Genomic DNA, 23,992 nt, shown 5'->3' with positions numbered 1-23,992 from the left:
TATTATAAGGGATCGAGAGTAAATAACTGTCCATTTACTGTGACAAAGCGCAGATTGTACTACTTTAATTGCAGACACCACGATGTAACTTAAGCTAGCAGTGCCAGATATGTGATGTGTTGCAACAGACTGAAAGACTTTTACTTATGCATTTCAGAAGTCATATTATTACAGATTATGACATTGGATATATTCATAGACGTGATGTTTTGTAACAGACTGAAAGACTTTAACTTATGCATTTCGGAAGTTCAGAAGTCATAATACATATTATGAAATATATTGGATATATTCATTATGAAGTATGTATATATTCATTATAAAATAAATTGGATATGAAATTGGAACATTTCCATCCCATGTGTTCATTGAGAACAAATTTCATCACTTCCTGAAAAATTGGGGCTAAATAGCTAATAAAAAAGGAAGTTAATGCAATGAAAACCACTATGCCATCATAAATGACTTGTGCCTCAGAGCACACAGACAAAACGCAATAAATATCACGTTATCTTGTTGTGTTTGGAATTGCGTCTTTTTTTACGTCCTTGCATCGTAGTTTATGTGCATAGTGTGTCTTTTTATCAGATTTTTTTTTATTAAGCACATTTGTAAAATATGCACATCTTAGCGTTTCCATCCAATTTTTTTAATGCAATATTCCAAAATTTCCATAAAAAGAGCTGGATGCAAACAGCAAGTGGAAGTTATCATAAAAAGTCAAAGTAATTCAAGTGACACATCATGAAATACAGTAAGCTTAACTCCTTCCTCATAACCTTATAGCCAACACTTTGCCTGACTTAAGTTTTATTATTTTTATGACGCTAGTCTAAACTGACAGTTCCCTTCCCCCACCGACCCTCATGGCCGGTGTCCGTTTTTAACGGTTTGGAAGAGTTTCGCGACTCCCCCTTTCCTTCATCGAGCTCCGTCTATTGTTCATGAGTGGCGCTGTGGCGTTGCAATACCGACGTTCGCCTGATGGGGGCGTCGCGGAGCCGCGCGGCCTCGGGTCTTTTTGTCTGAACTGGATCCCGCTGCCGCTTCACAGTGTGCGCGATTAAACCGGAGCCGCGTCCGTCCCGCACTGTCAAAAAACCCACTCCAAACCCCTACACAAGCGCAGCCGGTACCGTTGTTTTCCCGTGCAGGCATGAGCGGCTCCGCGCTGCGGTTGGGCTGAGCTCGCTCGCTCGCTCGAGTCCGTTCGGGCTGCCGTTGGAGCGGGTTTCTCCACTCTCATCCTCCGTCATTTCTTTAACTTTTCAAAACACGCAGCCGCGCCGGACCGGAGCATGGGATCCCCGGACTCTTAGGAACCGAATCTGAGCTGGGGGTTTGACCGAATTTCAGCGAAACGATGGCGAACTCGACGGGGAAAAACCTCGCCGAGCCGCGGAGGAAAGGACAGGCTTTCCTGGACGAGCTGCGGCAGTTCCACCACAGCAGAGGGTGAGCGGGAATTTCGCGCTTATTCTAACTTGAGTGACCCGCGCCGGGCGCGTGAGGGGGTCCGGACGGATCACGGGTGCTCATTCGGTTGTTTTTCTCCACAGATCTCCGTTTAAAAAGGTTCCCGTGGTGGGTGGGAAGGAGCTGGACCTGGGTGCTCTCTATGTGAGAGTGGTGTCTTTAGGGGGCTTCGCGAAGGTAAGTTCCTTTACAAACACACACACACACCAAACTCAACATTTCTCATCTCACACACACTCTTCTAACTCAACTCCCTAGCCCGGTCCGGTGGATCTACCTGCGGTTCTGCCGAGCATCGGCCTGTGTATGAGTATGAGTATGTGTGTGTATGTGAGTGAGCGAGTGTGAGTGTGTGTTGGCGCACACACACTTTCACACACTCTGACTTCAAAATTACCGGGCGGCTTTTACATCGATTAAGATAACCGAAGCCGAGTCACCGAACCCCGTCCGGACCCGCCGTGTGCATCAGCGGGTTTTTGTCTCCCGTGTGGCGGAGGACTGCGAGACTGTAGGCCGCACACAGGCCTGTGTATTCCGCGTTGTAAATACTCTCGCAAACCGACCTGGTCCGGTCCACTCGCGGGGGTTCGGACAGGTTCTCCCCGGAGCACGTTGTTTTTCGACAGCGGGTCTGATTTATTCATTTCACATTGGAAAGTGTAAGTTAGCCGGAGTGCTAATTGGAGTTAGCATGCACACACATACACAACACACACACTATCTAGCTCTCTCTCTCTCTCTTACACACACACGGTCCTGCATCTGAACCGAACCCCTCTCTCATCTGTCTCATCACCCTACAGGTGTCCGACAAGAACCAGTGGACCGAACTGGGCGAGGATTTCAATTTCCCCAGGAGTTGCTCGAATGCTGCTTTTGTTTTGAAACAGTACTACCTTCGGTGAGTCTTTCTTATTCAGTTTCTCTCTCTCTCTCTCTGATCAACTCCGGCACATGTGCTCAATGTTTACAGACGCTTCCCTGCTCTCGTGCTCTCAAACACGCGGCTCGGTTCCGACTCAAACGGGATCGTGTGTTCGTGTTGCTGATTGACTTTAGAGTTACTTATTTATTTCGTCTTGTTGAGTTCTACACACACACGTCCCAGTGCATCATTAAGTGACAAATGCAACCTAAACCAGTGAGTTTTCTGGTTCTATATGGACTCTATATTTGGGTCACTTGCACTGGCATATAGTACTTTTTATGTGGTTTGAACTTTATTTTTAATACAAGCTTCACAACATGTATGTGTTAATTCCTGTGTATTTGAATAAGAAGAAACACCTCTTGTGTTTTGCACACGATTCTCTTAAATATCCCAATGCAACATTTATTGTTTTAATATGTGGGATAAGGATGTATCTGTCAATAGGAGTCTTGTTTTGGAGACAGGGTTTTGTGCTTTATGTGGTCTGAAGTTTAGTATTTTTGTTGTTTCACAGTATGCATTTGCTGATTCCTGTATTTTGTTTTGTTGTGTTCTACTTATTTTTCCCAATGCAACAACAATACAGGGCACATGCAACCTAAACCAGCATGATTATTCTTTTGGACTTGTATTCGGGTCACTTTTAAGGTTGCATCTGTCACTTGCATTAAGTCTTTTTTCAAAGGAAGGTTTTTGTGGTTTGATAAGAAGTTTCTCAACATGCATCTGCTGATGTGATGATTGTTATGGATCTGTGTTGCTGTGTTCAGACTTAACTGTCACTTTATTTTGCTTGTTTTGTGCTTTCTAGGTTATCATCTGCATGCTTATGAATGTGGTTAATGGTGTTTTACAACATACGCACTCTTGATTCATGTGTAAACAACCAAATATGTCAGCAGCTGTTGCACATTTATTCTTATAGATGTGTAGTATCAGAAGCGAGGAGCGTCTGCTGGTTTTCCACGTGCGTTTCTCTCTAGTTTAGTAGGTTATGGAGGGGGTGAGACAGAGACTTGGCAGCAGGGAGCGTTTAGGCTGCGAGGAGACGTACACCTGCCATGCAACGGACTAAATGTAATTATCATTCCGCAAAGTGTCCTTTCAGTCGTTGCAGGAGAGGTTGTTTGTGAGATGATCACAGAACGCCGAGGGATGCAAACCACATTCTCCTGTGTGTCTTCCTCATGAGGACCGAATCGTGCGATTCACTGGTGGTTATATTTGTAGCTGTATCCAGTTTATTTTGCCTTTAGTTTTATAATCACAAGGTCTCAATTCTGATGTAATTCCGGTAGTTTTTGAAATCCTGTCATGTTGAGGTGTATCCGTCTCTTAGGGAGTTTAGAGCGCTCGGTTGGAAGCGGATCCAAAGCTTTTAAGACTTCAGACACTTATGATTGTTCAGAGGAAATCCAATACCTGTGATGGAGAATCTTGAGTGAATCGGTATGGTGTTTGCAGTAGAAATAAAGCGTCCCTGTTTATGCAAGTATAAACACTCAACTAGTTGTGTGATTTGAGCCCTGTGTTTTAAGCTGCAGGTGTTTTGATTGGATCAGGATGTTTGAATGTTTTAATTACAGATGTAATCTTTTCCCAGAACCGTTTATCCCAAAACCTTGGGAGCATCCCACACACATCCAATGAGAAGTCATCCAGGCCATTCTGCATTCGAAGGGACTCATTTCAGTCGGATATCACTTAAGTCCAATTCACCAATTCACACACACTGAGAAATGCATGCTGGGTCCAAAACTGATGTTTTTTTAAGGAATTTCACGTGCTTTCTTTTGATGGATCGTAGTAAGACAGGTGTCTCCATTAGGAAACAGTCTGAGTCTCACCGCACACGCTGAAAAGAGCAATCGGCGTGTGTGTCTTCACCGTCACAGCTGAGAACGAGCTGGCGAGGGATTTGAACTTGGGTCTTTGGGTTCGTGGTGTGATGCTCTTTCTGCTGAACCGGGGCATGTGAAATGAGTCATTTAAATGTGGCATCTGCATTCAGGCGCTCCGTCTGCCAACTACAGAGAGGAGAGCCACTAAACAGCACATGTCAATGCCTTAGTAATTGGCAAATAGTCCATTTTAAAGCACAGGGAAGCTTTATTTTTTTATGCTCAGCGTATGTGTGTTATTCGTTACACTCGTTGTTTGGTATAGACCCATCTAGTAATTTCTTACTCTGATAAATTTTAGTGAATCAATTGATTCAGATCATCATGTCAATGAGCTGGTTTAAGTATTCCCAGAAACATTTAGCATGTTTTTTTAAAAACTGCTATGCTTTTGTCACACACGTTTTACTCCCTAACAAAGTTGTTCCTCCTTGTTAAGTGATTAATAAATGCTTTGTGAGTGTGTATTTGCAGATTGAACATCACTTACTCTTAAAATTGCATACAGAAGAAGAATATGGCTGCACGATATTGAAGAAAAATGCGATAACTCATTAAATAATGCGATACAATAATGCGTAAAGTGTGTAAACTAAACTTAAATTATCTTTAAAATATAGTTAAGAGATTATATAACCTACATAAGGGGTTTCACATTCTTTTCGTGACAAGAAAACATCCCTACAACTTCTGAAAGTGAACGGCAGTGTTTTACTGTCGCATAAGAAGTGTTCATTTGTCTACGGCGTTTAGGGGTTCAGGTTACCATACGTTAGGTTTATTTAACAACAGAAACTGAATAATCAAATTCAAAACACTGCTTAGTTTGGACTATATGAATTAAATAGCCTATATCCTGATTCTTATTAAAGCTACAAAAGTTTGTGATTTTTCTGTCTTTCGTTTATGACCCCAGTTATTGCAAGCCATTTCGATATATTGTACAGCCTCACAAAAGAGCCTTAAAAGCAGGCCGAGTGTCTATACGCATAACCGGATTCATTCCTCTCTCCGTGTGCGTGTGAAGCCGAACAGTCGTTGCTCTCAGATGTGTTGTGGTGGTCAGTCTGCTCTCAATTTTGTTGTTGTTTCACACAGTTAGATGGAAATTGCGTGTAAATCTGTGAAGCCTCATGCTCATCTGATATGGAGACTTAGTTTATCCATAACCTGAAATGTTTTAGTGTTTAGGTTAATTCTGATTGTGGATATGTTAGTTGTACTGTTGTTGTCATCTTCAGTCCTGTTTGATTTCTGCCAGACACAGAGTGTGTATTCAGCAGCTCCTGCAGGTGAAACTTGACCTTTCCCCCCCCTGTGTCTCCAGTAGAGGGCGGTAAATCACTGTCTGGATCCGGGGCCGTGCACGTGAGCGCTGACTGAATGCCATAGTTCCTGATCTGCCAGCTTCATTTTCTGTATTTACTTGTGTGGTTTGGATGGCAGATACTGAATCTGCTTTAGTACTTTTCAGGTTTGTAAATGAAAAAGAGATGACTGGAACCAGGGCTACTCGATGAAAGTTTGTTTCCAACACACCTGTTAGTAATTATCGAGTGCTACTGAAGCGTTTAATTGGCTGCTTCAGGTGTATTTGATTAGGATTGGAGCTTAAGGAAGATCTCCAGGAGCAGAATTGACTTGAATAGGTCTGATGCTTTCAGAAGTTCAATCATTTAGTGTCTCGAGAAACATCAGCCGGTTTATCTGAACCTTCACACAATCATCCGCGTCTGCAGTTTTTTATTTTTTATTTATTCATTAATTTCTCAATGGCCAATACTGATTTATATATCACCTTATGTCGTTTCGAACTTGTGTGACTTTCTTCTGTGGAATGTAGAAGTTATTTTGTATGAATGTTGACTATCAGATAATTTTGGTTCCTATTGACTCACATTGTATGCAACCGAAACTCTCTGGTTACCAACATTCCTCAAATAACCTTCTTTTGTGTTCCAATGAAAAAAATAAGTCATACAAGTATTAAATGACATGAGGGACATACATTTTTGGATGAACTAACTATTTACAGTTTAGGAATAATAATTTGGACACTTTCTTGTGATTAGAACTGGGATTGATTGCATTGAAGTGTATTATACGGAGCAGGACAAAGTGAAAGCACAAAAATCATCATTTAAATCACCATATCACAGTTTTAGTAGTATAATTATTGAAAGTGTTTGGTATATATTTAGTGTATGGTGCATTAATAAACGTGGTAGAATCTGTGTAAGAGATCCAGCAAATGTCTGCATTAAAAGCACGAGTAATGCTTGTTTGTTTCAGTGAAATATTACATTAAACTACTATATATATATATACATGCATATATATATATTTGAATATAATGTGCAATGCAATGGGGGAATACCTTTGGGTTCTGATAATAATATTATTTTAATAAAAATAAAGTAATTGTAATAATGAACTCAGTATCACAATTTGTATCTAATTACACCCCTAATAATATTATGCATATCAACTCAATTCACAAAAATGTGATTAAAGAAAGAAATTGACTTATCTTCTGATTGTCTTGAATATCAGCTATCTCTAATTAAAATCCTAATACACACTCCTGTGTGTGTCCAGTGCAGTGTGTTGTTGTCTAGTGTGAGCAGATGTCTATTTATAGTGTTTGTATTGTAGCACGTGGGAGGCGTGTGTGTGTGCGCCTAAAAGTGAAAGCTCATTCAGTTGAGGGAACCACTCATGAGTCACTCTCAAACACGCAGCGCTGGACTGTGAATATTACTATTAGACTCACATTCACAATACCATTTGATCCCTGGTTTTCTGGAATAAACCACTGCGTCTGAATGCCATACAGTAGTGTGCAAGCTGTGTGATATGGTGAAGTGTGTTGTTAGAATAGGAATGGTGCATTTGCATATTCCCTTTGCATTTGACAGGCCGATTAATCGGTCATTGTCTCTGCCAACAATTGTACAAGCTTGGTTCTGCCTCTGGTTACTTGCCAAATCTCGTCAAAAGAAATATTGTGCAAATGCATCTTATTAACTATCATTAAATTCTATTCTATTCTAAATATCTTTTATTGGCATCAATAACAAACACATATTTTGACTCAGTCCCTGAGGTATGACGGTTTGGAGCAATATTTTTTTGTTTGTGTGGATTCTGCAGTTGAAGTAAAGGACGTTTGCACACGCTATCCCTCCAAATACACATCTGAGTACAGAAACTGACATCTGCATATTTAACAGCTCAATCTTTTTAACAGGTTCTCACTGGTCAGCAAATATATGTCTGGATGTTGAAGTCTTCATGTCTCTCGAATTTCCGAGTGCTTGTGTATATATCTGTCTGTCATTCAGTGTGTTGATGTGTTTTTCTGGTCTCTCTGCAGATATTTAGAGAAGTATGAAAAGGTGCATCACTTTGGAGAGGAAGATGAGGAGGAGCAGCCGGGGAATCCTAAACATTTGCTTCCGATTGGTGCAATACCCACTTCATACAACTACCAGCAACACACTGTATCAGGTACAGATGAGCCCTGTCTGCTGCTTTAGATTTATATATATATATATATATATATATATAACACCTGTGAGAACTGAATGCCACAAGGGAAATAGTACACTCATTTCAGACACACAGTTGATATTTACCTTTATACAACTGGTGTAGGTTGTAGTTTAGTTTGAATGTTTTTCTTGTTGTGCGTTTTCAGATTTTCTATTCTTCGATACCCTTTTTAAATACTGTTTGCTAAGCCACTCAAACAACTATGGACTAGTTTCTGTGAATATTTATGCACAAAAAGACTATTTACGTATGAAGTTTGCATGTGCGAATGAGAAGTGGTGCAGTTTGGTCTACTACACGTGTGACGTTCGTGAATGAGGAAACCACATAAGAACTTCATCTCACTTCATTCCAGCATTTCACAATTTCATTTGAGAAACGATCATCACATACACACACAACCTGCCAAAATAAAGGTTTGGTCTTACTTGAAGAAATTGACAGAAATATATTACTATTGTATATCAGAATGTAGTTCACTTTGCTTGGCAACAAATACAAAATTAATTTTTCAGATTTCATTTGATAATATTAAAAAAAAAAAAAAATTATTTGATTAACAAAAAAAAAAACATTTCATAGGGCAACTTATTGTTAAAATTCATTATGTATTATGAATTTGATTGATTTCATTAAACAGAATCCAGCAGAATGAACACACAAAACTGATTTTTGGGGGAAATAAAAATTCCTAGGACCCAAAAACACCTAACTTCCACATTCTGATGTAGTGAGCAGTGAAGTTTACGTTCGTCTAAATCACCTGATGGGTTCGCTCTTGACTGAGTCTTGCTTTGAATGAATCTCTGAGAATGAGAACCACCTCTTTTTTGCCTTTTCTTCTCGACAGACTATCTCCGCCAAAGCTATGGGCTGTCGACGGATTTCATCCCTCCATCCGATTACAACAAACTGGTGCTGTCTCTCCTGTCCGGTCTCCCGAACGAGGTGGACTTTGCCATTAACGTGTGTACGCTGCTGTCCAACGAGAGCAAGCACGCCATGCAGCTCGAAAAAGAGCCCAAACTCGTCACGCTGCTGCTGGCGCACGCAGGAGTCTTCGACGACTGTACGTTTGCTTCTGCGCTTACTAGAGGATCTACACTTCAGGACTGCGTGTGTTTTAACATCACGTGTGTGTTTGTCTTTCAGCATTAGGCAGCTTTTCTGTTGTATTTGGGACAGACTGGCGGGAGAAAACGTCACGAGACTTTGTGAAGGTAAGAATTGCATATTGGGATGCATGCTTTTTGCCTTTTTTTACTGTAACAGTATTAACCCTAAAACCGTATTCTGGACAAATGTGGGCAAAATAGTTTTGATTTATTTTTAAAAAAATACTTCCCTTGATCTGAGCGGTACAAGACTTGACTACTTTTCCTAAGTTTGCCTCCTGAACACACTTTTTTTTTTTTTACTCAATTTTACAATGTTAAGTGGGTGAAAAAAAAACTTCTTAATCTTGTATTTGGGTCAAAAATGGGCACCCATAGAAATGAATGGGAAGAACTGTCATTTAGAGCATTCTCAAATAAGACGTATTAGAAAAAAGATGTTTATATTACAAAAGTATGATTTAAGGTAGACTGGGACATATGTCTCATTTCCTCTTCAAGAGGATGATTTGAATTATTATACAGTCTGTTTCTTGCCATTCCATTATATTATTCCATTCATATTATTGTCAGTATTACATTTTGTGTTTTTTTTTAATTATTATTATTGTTTTTGTTTTTCACGTTATAATTGTATTGTGTGACTTATTTTAAGATAAAATGTACTGCAAATGATAAAGTTGTTTTTTTCTCAAAAAGGATAAATTATGATATTTTGTAAAGAGAAAACAGTAGCCGTTTCAAATCTAGATTTGTAAAAGGGGAAGGTAAATAGAAGTTAGCTTCTTCCTTCTCCTTTTTTTTCTATATTCTTTTTCTTCTATTTTGAACATGCTGAGATTTTGTTTTTATTATTTTTTGTTTAAATATGCTCTGATATCAATGACCATGTTCTGAAGAGGAAAAGGAAATGAAAAGAAATAAATAAAATTATTCATTCAAAGTCACTTCATCTTTAGGTTTTAGCTCTAAGAACGTATTGGAATGATATTTTAATGTAGTAAAAAAAAAAAAACATAAAAATAAGCATAATTTACATAGAAAATATGGTACTTTTTGAAGTAAATAAATTCAGAAATACCCCCAAAATGAAAAAAAACACCATAAATGGATAGACAAAACTTTATCGAAGACAGTGACTTATGATTTATAATAAATAAAAATTAGGATCACACCTGAGTCGTCTGTGCCCACATTTGTCCACAAGTACAGGATTAAGAGCTATAAAGTGAATACGGTTTGAGGGCTACAAAAACAAAGAAATCCCACACACTAGATACTTGCAAATGTGCATTGATTTGATTTATTGGTTTATTTAAAAGGGGACAGTGCAATTTCACAAAACGCATGAACAAACATGGTTAAAAAAGCCAGAATTAGCCAGAAAGGCTATTTTTCATCTGTTGTCCCCTGGCCAAGATGTAAAAAAGCATTACAATGCAAACAAGAAAATACATTTATAGGTCTATAGCAAATTGACTAAAAAATATCTACAATATAAATAACACTATAAGATAACATAGGATACACTGTGCCTATTACAATAATAAAATGCACCATAACACATTTACAAAAAAATTTGATTAGCTATGTTGTGATACTTCCGTGAGCACTTAATATTTTTCCTTTAAATCATCCCTTATCTGGCTTATGCTACTCTGAGTAGTGACTGAACTTTGTATTTTGAGCACTTCTTGTGGTGTTTTTGCCTCTTCACGATGACTCGCTTGCTTTAATCCTCGGTTGTAAGTTTATTTGGATAAAAGCGTCTGCTAAATGACTAAATGGAAATGTTTCCTTGTTTCACTCATTTGGTCTTTTCTCCCAGTTGTGCCATGGTGACTTGCTAATTGATTGATTGTATAACAGTATAAATGGCTCTTAACTCTCTTGTTGTCCTGTCTTTGTAGTTTTGGAAAGATGTCATTGAAGACAATGAAGTCAAAGATCTCATCTCAGACAAGAGCAGCGCACCCCAAAGTATGTGTTTGTTCACGTGTTTCCTTTGATGTGGTGATGGCGTAGTTTCACTTTGATTAGTCGAGACGTTTTAACCGAGCATTACTTCACACTCAGCGTGCGTAGTTGCTTTTTCAGGAGGATCGGAGACGAGGGACGTCTGCACTTCTCTCTTCCACCCGGCACGAAGCGTAGGCATCGGAGACGTCGAGGGCCAGCGGGTGTTGCAGGTGGCGATGATCCTGAGGAACTTGTCCTTCGAGGAGGCTAACATCAAACTCCTGGCAGCTAATCGCACATGTCTGCGCTTCCTCTTGCTGTGTGCGCACTGCTCCTTCATCCAGCTACGGCAGCTGGGTCTCGACACGCTGGGCAACGTCGCCGGAGAGGTCAGAGTTCACCATATAAATCACATGTCCTACTGTTGTTGTGATGACACGGACAAATTGTGATGCTTATGAAAACCCCAAATTCAAAATTAGAATATTGTGTAAAACTATAAGCTATAATCATTAAAATTATGACAAATATAGTCTTGAAATATCTCACTTTGCATGTAATGAGTCTATATAATATATTTGATTTACTGAAATAAATTAACTTTTGCTAGTTTCACCTGTATACACTTCAGTAAGCCAACCGAACACAGGTTAATACATGCCAGGTGCATTAATAAAAAAAATAAACATTGACTTCAGGATGATGGAGCTGGATTGACTAAAATGCTCATTTCTAGGTTTTGGCCTACAAAAATGGGCCATGACTGTGTGGTTTTGTGGGCTGTTTGTATCTTTTTTTTTTGTTAAACGCTCTGTTTGTCCTCTTTCAGCTTCAGTTGGATCCAGTGGATTTCCGAACAACACACCTGATGTTTCACACCATCACGAAATGTTTGTTGTCACGGGATCGTTTTCTCAAAATGAGGGGTAAGTATCTTTTTTGGGTGAGCCGTTCGTCCCGGAAAAGCTTGTTTACTGTGAAAGATGCTATTTCCATTGTGTCCTGCAGCCATGGAGATCTTGGGGAACCTGAGCAAAGTGGAGGATAACGGCGTCCTGATCTGCGAGTATGTGGATCAAGAGTCGTACCGAGAAGTCATTGCCCTCCTGACGCTGCCGGACATCATGCTGGTCATCTCGGCTCTCGAGGTTTTGTACCAGCTGGCCGAGCTCGGGGAGATCACGTGCTCAAAAATCTCCTCCGTGGAGAGAAGCATAGGTACACGTTCACCTGCTAAAGATGAGAAATGCCTATTCTGCATATCATCACTAGTGATGCATTGAAATACAGAAAAAAGAATAATCTATTAATTCATCAAGTTTATTTAATAATAAACATTCAAATAAATGCGAATATTTAAATTGTTTTATATCAAATTTTTAATGATGTTTCGGCATCAATTAATACATAATCTTAATTGGTGGCTGTAATAACTTGATTCCATGACAGGTTTATTAAAAAATACATAAAATTGTGCGGATGTCACTAAAATTAATATGTAATCGTCCATTTATTTAGCGAAATGATCCTCTATAGTTGTCTTATTTTGGTTTATTATGGTAATTAAGTGGCTTTCCTGAGGTAAATGCAATTCTACAAGCTTTACATCTTTCTGCAGTTGAAAAACATGTCTCAGTCTATTTCGAGCTACTAACAGCAAGTAAATCGGTTCATCTGCAGCTTGAACTGAGGCGCTACAGCGATCCGTCACGTAACATTAAAGAGCATGCAAACATTTATTGTTTGTTTTTTATATAAAATTGACAAAGCTGAGCCAAAAGTTACAAAGCGTATTGTGATCTATTGGATGACGGGCGCTACAAATAATTTTTACAGACTAAAAAATCAACCTTGAGAATGAGATTTAAAACTCCATATCCAATCATCAAAATGAGAATCGATTGAAAATGAGAAATTGATATTATTAACCTAGCCAGAAGTCTTAAATAAACTTCCCTTTTTCGCTCTGTGATTTCAGCCCTACAAAACAATTTTGGTTGCAGAAATGTTGTTGCATCACTAACAATGATGAGCAGTGAACTGACTAGTGTGTTTATGTGTGTCAGATCTTCTGGTGCGGTTGGTGTCAGTGGACCTGCACACGTTCGGACCCGACGCCCTGACGGCAGTCAAACTCATCGAGCATCAGGCCTCCTCCTGTCAGGTCTCAGAGGTTCGACCGCAGCTCGTAGAGAACGTTCCCCCTCCAACGCAAGGCACTCCTGGCGCCGGTACGTGTCATATGTTGTGATATTTCAAAAAACTTTTTTTATGACAATTTTTTTTAATTTATAACTCAAAGAAGCTGGCATGGCATCAACAAATATACAAATATCAAATATGCATATTAAAATCAACTAGACAGATAGTCACTAGTCATCCCCTTCACTGTCAGATTATGTGATTTTGCCTCCTAAATTCGTGTCGTGGACATTAAACATGTCTGATGTCTGACTACATGTTGCTTCCAACCAATCATCTCTTGCCGTCTTTAATGACGTGCGTGATGTTATTGAGAAGACTTCTGTAAATGAGAGAGTAAACAAACATTAGCTACTGAATTGGTGTGTTAGCTTCATGCTAATTCCAGCACTGCACTTTCATTCACCTCGGCAACTTCCAACGTGACCGGTGTTCTGTCGATTTTTGCTGCCTTGTCGAAAAATGCTACCGTAGCGCGAATTGATCACAGAATGCCGATTAGTCGTATGAAATACAATTATAATACAATTCTAAGTTATGAGTAGCTACTGTATACTGTAGACGACTATTTTTACTTTTAAAACGGTGTGAAAAGTAAAAATTATCATAAAATATTCATCTTTGACTTGTCAAAGTACACCTTTCCTCATAGTAACTGAAAATTTCAGTTATTCTTTTTCAGCTGGCTGGCCGTACAAATATTCATATGGTAGTAAGCATTTTTTAAATGGAAATTATATATTATAACAGGAAAATGTACCTTTTGTAAAAAAAACAAAAAAAAAAATCTGTGAGTCTGCACATGCGCATAACCGGTAAGTAGCAAATCTCGATGGGTAGCATGAATTGTCAGAACACCGGCACTACGTTTGTAATATCATTGCACCTGCTGGTACAGTCTTAGTGCATGATGTAACTACAGAAGAATCCAGTTTTAAATAGGAAAAATAACTTTGGTAAAAAAATTAAAAAAAAATTGAGAGATGCTAATGGTCTAGTCAGATTCAATGATCTACGCTAAGCTATGCTACAAGTGCTATCGCCAGACCCGGATCGGCTGAATGGATTCAAAAACTTCCAAAAAAAATGGAAAATGAGCCTATTTCAAAAAAAAAAAGATAGTTTAAAAATGTCCCACAAAAAATGGGTGAGTTTGTAAATTGAGGAATACTCCTACAGTGAGCAGTAACTGTGTTCATGTAATCTGTATTTACATCGTGTTTGGGGTTGTTTCGTTGCAGTGAACCGGGCACCTGTGCAGTCTACGCCTCCGCCTGGGATTGTGGAAGTAGATGGAGAGAAATTCACAAATCAGTGGTAAGACTGCATGTCTCTCGTTCTTGCACTTCTCGAATGCGTTAAATGTTCGGGTGATTTATGAATGCTTTCTGCTCTTGGCAGGCTAAATGCTCATTTCGAGGTTCATCCAGACTGTTCGGTCTCTCGCTCTGAGATGTACTCCGAATATCTGGCGACCTGCAGCAAGATGGCGCGGGGTGGTGTGCTGACATCCAACAACTTCTACAAATGCCTGAGGTGAGATTAATGGACCTGTTTGGGCAGACGATGCTCTCCGATATTGAACTCGGACAGAAAATCAACGCTGTGCTTGTGTGTTTCTCAGGACGCTGTTTCCTAATCACACGGTGAAGCGTGTTGAGGACACACGGCTGAGTGGGCAGGCTCAAATACATGTGGTTGGTGTGAGGAAGAGGTCGATTCCTCTTCCCGTCCAGCTTTATTATCAGCAGCAGGCCAGTCCTGCACCAGTTCCTAAACACGAAGCCCCCTCAGAAACCCCTCTGGCCCAGTCAGGTAGATATACAGTTAACTGGATTAATTACATTTCATACTTGTCATTTTGCAGTGGCTGGCAACAACCTGGCACTGTTTTCGTGTAGCTAACAGAATTTTGGTGCCAAAACTGTACAACATGAAAGTTTTAGAATGTTATAGTGTGTTGCTTAGCAACAGACAGCCAATCATAAGCTGCCTCTGTGCTAAACTCATTAAATATTCATGGGCTTTGAACAGTCAGAGAAACTTTCACACATTCATTTCAGTGTTTTAAGGAAAAACAGAAACTCAGAATAGTGATGCCAGTGATACAGAGAGAGTATTACTTCAGACAACAATTTATATTTATTAACCTTGTAAATATCTAACCCTAACCTAAACCTAACCCTAACATAGGGCCGAATGTTAACAAGTTCCTTTTAGTATTAAAAAAAAAAACATAATCGAACAGGATGTGAAATCAATTAAATTCATAAACTCTTAACAATTCATTAATATATTTAACCATTTTATCACTGGTAGTTCCCTATGAAATGGTTTATTTTTCCCGAAATTCTGTCTGTTTTCTAATTTTTCTGAATTGAGGTTTAATTTAATAGAAAAATGGGTTATCAAATGATAAATGCATAACTTTAACAATTGAGTTAATCTTTCAAAATTAATCAAATTAATTTTTATACAAGTACTACACAACAGGCTTATGATTTAAATTAAAACTACGAAAGTTATTAAATTCCACTATTTATGACTGGACACGAAATTCGGTCTGCCACTTCTCCATTGCTTAAATCACAGGCCCCTAGTTAACCCAATTGTAAGAATGAAACAAAAGGCCTACAGTGTTGAATGTGATGACAACCCAATTGCATCTTGTTTATTCATGCAGCGCTGCCCCCTGGTGTGGGAGTGCCGCTTGTCCGGCCACCAGCACCAAGCCTTACTGCCGGCCCGGCATCACCACAGGTGGCCTTCACCATTCACGGATCGTCACACGCCAGTGCTCCTGCGCCATCCCTGACTGTCCCACGACACCCGATGAACCCGCCAGGAATGGCAACACAACCCCCTTGCCCTCCAGCCACAGCCCCAGTTCCCATACGACCCAATGACATCCTCAAAACAGCCATGATCCAGAGCTCCATCCCTACAGCGTCTGCTGCACCTGCAGTTCCCAACCACAGCAGCACACCTACCCAGCAGCCCTTGCTCCATCACGCCCCTCTTACACTGATCCAGCAGGGGCCAGCGCCCCAGGGACACGTATTTACAGGTCGAGTGCAAGGAGTTTGTCCTTCATTGGCACAGCAACGCTCCCAAGAGGCTGTGGTTCTTGCACCGCCTCAATATGTGAGTGCGCCATGCACTTCCCTAATGGCAGGAGGGCAGGTTGTGACCGTTGCAGGCGTGACGGGCACTCGTGTCGCATTTCAAAACATCGCCCCCAAACCAGCACCTCAAGCGCAGTCGCCACAACCTCAAACGCAACAGCAAAGCCTAGTCATCGTCAGTCCAAATCAACAACCCAACACTGCATTCGCTCCAGCCATTCATCAAATCGTGCTAACCAACCCCACTTCTCAGACCATCCAGACATCTCCCTCTTCTCCAAACACACCGATCCCCAACCCTGCCCCGGCCCAGCCACACACAGTCAGTCAGATGCTGTCCGTCAAACGGCAGTTTCAGCAGGCTCCGCCCCCTCCTCCTCCCCCAACCCAACCTACCTCCACAGAATCCAGTCTGATCAAACAATTACTGCTTCCGAAACGTGGTCCTTCCACCCCGGGCGGAAAACTCATTCTCCCCGCTCCGCAAGTTCCCACTCCGGCGAGCACCAGGGCGCCCAGTCCGCAAGTCGTATACCAGGTGACCAACAGCGGTTCGGTGCCACCTCAACCGCAGTTGAACGTGCAGCTTATGCAGAGTCCCGGTGCCGTTCCCATCTCAATCCTACCAGGCCAGATAATTTCCACCTCTACTCCTGGTACACTCCTGCAGGCTGCGCCCAACAACCAAGTTACCTTCACTGTTGTGCCAAGCTCTGGCTTCCCCGGCCAGGTAGCGCAGACTCCGCCCCCAATCGGCCTGCAGTTGACGCCGCCTCTGCCAATCGCGGGAGCCACGCCCATTCCACCTTTCCGAGGTGACAAAATCATCTGCCAAAAGGAGGAGGAGGCCAAGGATGCCACGGGATTGCACGTGCATGAACGCAAGATCGAGGTCATGGAGAACAATTCGGTCCCCGATGGTTCAGCCAAAACCAGCAATGGGGAATCGGCAGAGGTGGACGGACCCAAGCTGCTCAACGGGAGGAAATTCGACTCGAGTCTACCTCCATATCACTCAGGGAACAGCCAAGCAGAGGCTGCGCAGGCACCGAACGGCCCCCAGGGCGGCAGCGAAGGCCCTGGAAAGCAGACGCCCTGCGACCCTAGAAAGCTAATGGTGAACGGGGTGTGTGACTTAGAGCGAACGGACGCTGGTTCCCATCCAAGCAAAAACATTCCAAATCATAAGGCTTCCAAACACATGGGGAACGGTGAGGTGTTGTCGCCTCAGAAAGCGCACGTGCTCACGGACTCTCTCACGGACACTGCCAAAGCAGAGCAGGCGGAGCGCCTGGCCAACGGGCCCAGCCGCGGCGCTGAGATCTCCAACGGCCCAAACTCAGAGACATTGGGCGTGAGGCAACAGCACCCACCTCATAACCACTCCCCACCTCCGCACGTTTCCGAGCCGGCTCCCGCGAACGGCACCACGGAGAGCCGGAAGAGACCGCTGGAGGACGGGGAGCGAGGTAACTCCGGCATCCCCGCGAAAATGGGTGTACGGATAGTGACCATCAGCGACCCCAACAATGCTGGCAACAGCGCCACCATGGTGGCCGTGCCGGCGGGCGCAGACCCAAGCACAGTAGCAAAAGTAGCAATAGAGAATGCAGCACAGCAGAGACCAAGTGTGCCCTCGCCGCTTCCTGAAACCAATGCTCAGGTAATGCGTTTCTCTTTTAATCTGAAAACAACGTTTACCGGGGTTTATCTGGAAATGCATGCAAATTAGTGCATTTTTCAAAATATAATATTTCAGATATTAGGGATGCACGATATATCGGCCAGCATATCGGTATCGGCCGATATATGTTCATTTTTAATGTTATCGTTATCGGACTGGTAAGAAAATGTGGCCGATATATTAAAGCCGATAAATAATGTATTATTCCCTTCAGCTGAGACACTTGTTGAGCGCTGTTTATGTTTTTGAATTTCTTGAAATGATTGAAATCTCTTCAAAAAATGAAAATACGGTTCGGTACAACATGTGCAGCGCAAATCTGTCATATCGGCTATACAACACTATAGACCATTTCACAAGATGTAAAAACACTGGTCCAGAAGCACTTCCTGTTTCAGTTTGTAACTGTTTTCTTTATTTCACATGTAAAGAAAACATCTTAAAGATGTTTGTTTAACTTTTTTATTCAGTTTTAAATGTTCTGTTGGTTGTATTTTATCCCAGCTTTTATGTAGTGTTAAAAAACTGAAACAGGAAGTGCTTCTGGACCAGTGTTGTTTACATCTTGTGAAATGGTCTATAACATGGACATGGATTTAATTGTGAGACTTTTGTTTTTGTAATCAGGCTCTCAAAATTAGATACAAATTTGGATTTAAGTTTATCGGCCGATATATCTGTTATCGGCTTTCAAATATAAAAAATTATCGGTTATCGGTATCAGCTAAAATTTTCATATCGGTGCATCCCTATCAGACAACTTGTAATACAAAACAACTTGATGTGTCTGAATGTGCTTAATCAGCTGGTGGAAGTGTGATGATTACCATATTCACCTGAGGTGTCTTGCCAGAACAGAAACAAGTTGTTGATTTTAGATGCTTGCTTGTTGATATGTTTTTCCATTTTGGGATATTTGGGGGAATTTCACAAAAAAATCTGTAATGGCAGTGAGATTTCTCTCTTTTTTCCACATTGCAGAAAAATGAGAACATCATGCAAACATTCATAAATGGGCTTTATTCTCTATATGAAATATGTAGTTTAGCTATTTCTCTGTTTTTGGACTGACATGTAACCTTTTTTGTTTCTTGCACTTAATGTATAAATCCTGCTCAATACTTAAAATTGCATCATCATTAATTTTTATCAGCAATGTTTCGGTCATCAAACTTTCTCAGGTTTGCAAATCATGCAAATTTCAAAACACCCGTTATGTTTGATTAAAAAGAAAAAGCTTAAATCTACATCCAAAAAGAAGTGCCCAGTTTGAGTGGATTTATACATCTCCAGTTTATATTGGATTTTTATCCGACGCTCATATGAATAATTCAGGTGTGCAACTGCGAAGCACTATATTTTCTATTTCTTGCACTTCAATATAAGGAAAAAAGTAAAGTTTGTACCATGCTTGTCTATTATTGTTATAACTGTGCCGTAGTTTAACCTGAAGCCTTCTACTCGCTGTACAGCAGCCTGTGTCAGTTCAGACTCCGCCTCCAGTGGATCAGGCTTCACAGGGAACCAATCAGAGTTCTCCAGCACCCGCCCTCTCACCAGAGCAAGCACGCAAACCTGGACAGAACTTTAAATGTCTGTGGCAGGCATGCAAACGGTATGAAAATGTGTGATGTGCTTTTTTTAGAGACGCTGTTCTTGTCAGTGATGGTTCGTGTGACTAACACTTTTTTTGTTCTTTAACATGATGTGTTTCAGGTGGTTTGACACGCCATCACAGGTGTTTTACCATGCAGCTACCCAACATGGCAGTAAAGACGTGTACCCAGGGCAGTGCCAATGGGAGGGCTGTGAACCTTTTCCTCGACAGAGACTATCCTTCATCACACACCTGCAGGCAAGATCCTGTCTCTCTGTTTTTATTGATGTAGTGAAGTGATGATGACATCCCGTCCCTGCTGGATGTACACACACTACCGGTCACAAGGGTTTCATGTTTTGGAAATAACTCTTATACTTCATAAGAGAGTAAAAACAGGGAAATATTATTAGAATGTAAATCTGCTGTTTTCTATGTGATTATATAGTAAAGTGTAATTTATTCCTGTGATCAAAGCTGAATTTATCACCATTACTCCAGTCTTCAGAAATCACTCTAATATGAGGATTTGATGCTCAAGAAACATTTATTATTATCAGTGTTAAACTGTTTTGCTAATTCATATTTTTGTGGAAACTGTGATACACTACCATTCAAGATTAAAAAAGTATACTTTATTCAGCGAGGATGTATTAAATCAATCAAAAGTGACAGTAAAGACTTTTATAATGTTACGAAAGATTTCCATTTCAAATAAACGTTCTTTTGAACTTTCTATTCATCAAAGAATCATGAGTTATAATAACACTGTAAAGTCAATATTAAAGTAATACTGATGCCGAGTTTCCAGGAACATCTGAAGCAGCACAACTGTTTTCAACATTGCTGCTCTAGAATCATTTTTGATTATTATCAAACTAGAAAGATTTCTGAAGGATGATGTCATTTTAAATGTATCATTTAAAAATATATTCACATAGAAATTATACTGTTTTATAATATCACTGTCTTTTTGATCAAAGAAATGCACAAAAGTTGACTTTAAAAAAATCTCAATAATTCCAAACTTTTGTCAGATTGTGTGTGTGTGTGTGTGTTACTAATCTGAGAGTGTGTTTTGCAGGATAAGCACTGCTCGAGGGAAGCGCTCATAGCTGCACTCAAACTGGAGGAGCAAACACAAGGCAGCAACCCCAACACTTCCAAGTGTGTACAACTACTTTAGCTCTTTCATGCTAGCTTATGGTCGTAGATGATAGTGACGGACATTTTCACTGTGTGTGTGTGTGTGTGTGTGTAGGTCTCCTCCAGCGGCGGTCAGCAGTCCTCCTCCCAGACCACAGAAAGCTCTCGTCAACCACCCCAGCGCAGCTCTGATGGCTTTACGTCGAGGCTCCAGGAACCTTGTGTTCAGGGACTTCACAGTGAGTACCACAACAGGGGCGTCTGCTGCTTTCAGACGTGTGTAGACAGGAACTGTAGCTGATGATGTGTTTCCTCTGTTCAGGACGATAAAGAGGGACCAATGACCAAACACATTAGACTAACTGCTGCCTTAACATTAAAGAGCATCGCCAAGTACTCGGATTGTGGACGGAAGTAAGTGAACCGTTTGCATTCGGTGGCATAAAAGCATAATCATGTATGCCAGAATTAGATTTAGACATTGTGTCAAGTACATTTTGGGTCATATTTTTATCACACTAAAACTAATGTTAACAAATGTGAACTTGTGTAGTTTTATAATATCAAAATGCAAGAGTGAATTAGTCTTACTGTATTTGTATTATTAGTAATTATAGCATATGAAATGTTGTTAATAGGGCTGACAAACAATTGATTGCATCCAATATAAGTTTGTGTTTACAAAATATATGTGGGTGCACGGTGTATAATTATTATATATATATATGAAGAGTTCAGATGCAAAAGCCTCTAAGTGCCATTTGAAATTTTCTTCTAGAATGATAATTTTTATCAAGCTTGTATATTTAAGTTCAGTAATTTCACTTAAATGGCAATGATAATTACCTATTAATTGTTATTTAAGTGAAATTACTGAACTTAAATATACAAGTTTGACAAAAATCATCATTAAAGAAGAACATTTCAAATGGCATTTAGAGGCTTTTGCATCTGAACTCTTCATATATATATATATATATATATATATATAAATACACACATTCTTGTATATATTTAAGAAATATTTTCATGTATATACTATATATAGATTTATATATAATTTATATTATAAATATTTTATAAATAATATTTTTTTCTTAAATATACATGCATTTGTGTGTGTGTGTGTATATATATATATATATATATATATATATATATATATAAACAATTATATACAAAATAATTATACACAGTGCACCCACATATATTATGTAAACACAAACTTTTATTTTGGATGCGATTAATCGTTTGACGGCCCTAGTTGTTAATATTATTAATTATAATAATAATAATAAGTATTTTCTATTTTGGTGTGAAATGTGAAATTTTTGATGTTGAAGATTCATCTGTTCCAGCGTGTACATGTATTCCAGCATTGATGAGTGTAATGTGTGTTTGTGTTCAGGCTGGTGAGGCGGCATGAGAATCATCTGTGTGTGTTGGCGCTGAGCACTATGGAGGTCTCCACCACGCTCGCTAAATGCCTTTACGAACTCACGCGCTCTTTGCAGGCCTGAGCTCGGCTCAACCCAAACCCCTTGGGAAGCAGATGAGAAGAATCCGGTTTCCCCGTTCAGCGTTGTTGGGTCATGGGGCGATACCTCTCGTCTCCCTAAACACCTCTCCCTCTCTCTCTCTCTCTCTCTCTCTCTCCATTCCCAGTCCCTCTCAAACTGCCACGGGTCTTCCACCAGCCACTCAGAAACCAGCGCCCATTTCACTCTTCTAACCGCCTCTTCACGCCTGGCCCAACGAGCACATTTTTATAGTCCCCGAACGAGCGCCTCGGATTGGACGAGGGGGGGGTTGTGGGCGGGGCAAGTGGACAACGGGGCGGGGCAGCGGAGGTGTGGCTAGATTCTTTTTCTTTGTAACTTGATAGCTTGGTTTTCTTACTTGAGCCGATTATATTTTCACTTATTTATTATTGAAATAAATACCGATATGAGTAAATGAGGAAAAAAAAAACGACGTGTAAATATTTGTGAATAGATATAAAGTTAAATCACCCTCCTTCATGCCGCTGCTGCCCACTGGTATCAGAAGCATTACGTTGGTAGATTCAGACTCACTTTTTTTATTTCCTCCCCCTGGTGACTCGTCTGAGATGTGATTCTGTACTCAGCAGTGGATGAATGTACTTAAACCCTGTAAATATTCTGCGAAGGTACTGATGCTGTAAAGTTTTGGGAGGGCTGGCTGAGGGCTACAAGTTTTTCTTTGTGGAACTGTGATTTTGTTTTTTTGTTTTTCTCCCCTTTTTTGTACTATTATAACTTGTAGAACTCATTTTGCTGGCTGAAAGAGTATGAAATAATATATCATATGTCATTTTGTAGAAGAGACGAAAAACAAATATTGAAGGTATTCCCCTCAACCTGTATTCACTGTAACCGTCAGAGTACGAGCCGCCCGCCCGTACGTGATTCTTTTTGTATTTGTAAATTGGTTTAAATACATGGAGTTTTATACAGGTTTTCTCCTGTGTTCTTTGCTTTCCGTGCAGGTATGATATTTTCCTCCAGACCTTTTTTCTATCTTAATATAGTGTGGGATTTTATTGTACTATTTTGCATTTTTTCTTTTTCTTTTTCATCCATTCTTACGACCACGCCACATTCCGGCTCCCGGACCCCAGGCTGTCCTCTCTGCTGTGTGTTGTGTAACATTTATTACTGCCTGTTGTGTTTAGCATCCCAGTGGGGTCTTGACCCCCCTCTCCCCCCTCACCACCACCACCACCACCATTTCTGCAGTGTCTGTAGGGTGTGCGATGATACATATATCTAACAGTCTGATATAGATTGGCTTCATTTACTTTGGTGACTGTTTATAGTTTTTAAATAAAAGACTGAACATTTTTGACACACTGTTGACATGCCTTTTTTTCTTCAGACCCCCCCCCCCCCACACACACACACACACACACAAAAAAAATCATTGTTTCAGGTGTGTTTGATCTCCAGGAGCTAAACTGAGCGCTAACTTTTATTATCCTTATTCAGGTGCAAAAACAGCTGTGCCAGAAATACAGTGCACATAAACCATGAAATATTGATGTTTGATTTGCTGAGAGTGGTCGGGCTATGTTTCTCTACAGGTCCACATCATGGATTTGTTGTAAAATATCTCATTCATATAAACATGACAACACCAAATCTGACCATCATTTTTCAGGGACTTTTCAAGGTATTTTGGATGAAGAAAATAATGAGCTGACATGACCACAATTTAGACACAACAGAAACTACTATTCACTGGATGGTCATATATCTTTACACCGCTAGATGGGGGT

General features: G+C 40.3%; 1 protein-coding gene across 4 annotated transcripts; it reads left to right on the top strand.

Annotated features, from left to right (window-relative positions):
- The first annotated feature begins 973 nt into the window (after positions 1 to 973).
- On the top strand, positions 974 to 23,564 carry arid2 (AT-rich interaction domain 2). 4 transcript variants are annotated; one of them, XM_039660643.2, is made up of 21 exons: positions 974 to 1,455; positions 1,560 to 1,653; positions 2,283 to 2,380; positions 7,688 to 7,821; positions 8,717 to 8,935; positions 9,019 to 9,086; positions 10,892 to 10,961; positions 11,079 to 11,329; positions 11,770 to 11,866; positions 11,949 to 12,158; positions 13,007 to 13,171; positions 14,384 to 14,459; positions 14,544 to 14,678; positions 14,767 to 14,957; positions 15,826 to 17,930; positions 19,427 to 19,566; positions 19,668 to 19,806; positions 20,633 to 20,715; positions 20,810 to 20,933; positions 21,017 to 21,108; positions 22,103 to 23,564. In XM_039660643.2, the coding sequence occupies exons 1-21, from the start codon at positions 1,364 to 1,366 to the stop codon at positions 22,212 to 22,214; spliced, it is 4,695 nt and encodes a 1,564-aa protein (XP_039516577.2). In that variant the 5' UTR covers positions 974 to 1,363; the 3' UTR covers positions 22,215 to 23,564. The 4 variants fall into 4 exon arrangements, with proteins under 4 accessions (XP_039516577.2, XP_039516576.2, XP_039516575.2 ...); XM_039660642.2 differs by having other exon boundaries at positions 19,424 to 19,566; XM_039660641.2 differs by having other exon boundaries at positions 11,067 to 11,329.
- Positions 23,565 to 23,992: the final 428 nt, after the last annotated feature.

This window comes from Pimephales promelas, chromosome 24, assembly GCF_988280905.1.
Source record: "Pimephales promelas chromosome 24, fPimPro1.hap1.1, whole genome shotgun sequence".
Taxonomy (NCBI): Eukaryota; Metazoa; Chordata; class Actinopteri; order Cypriniformes; family Leuciscidae; genus Pimephales; species Pimephales promelas.
Note: the sequence above shows the minus strand (reverse complement) of the source record. Positions and strands in the feature narration are given on the sequence as shown.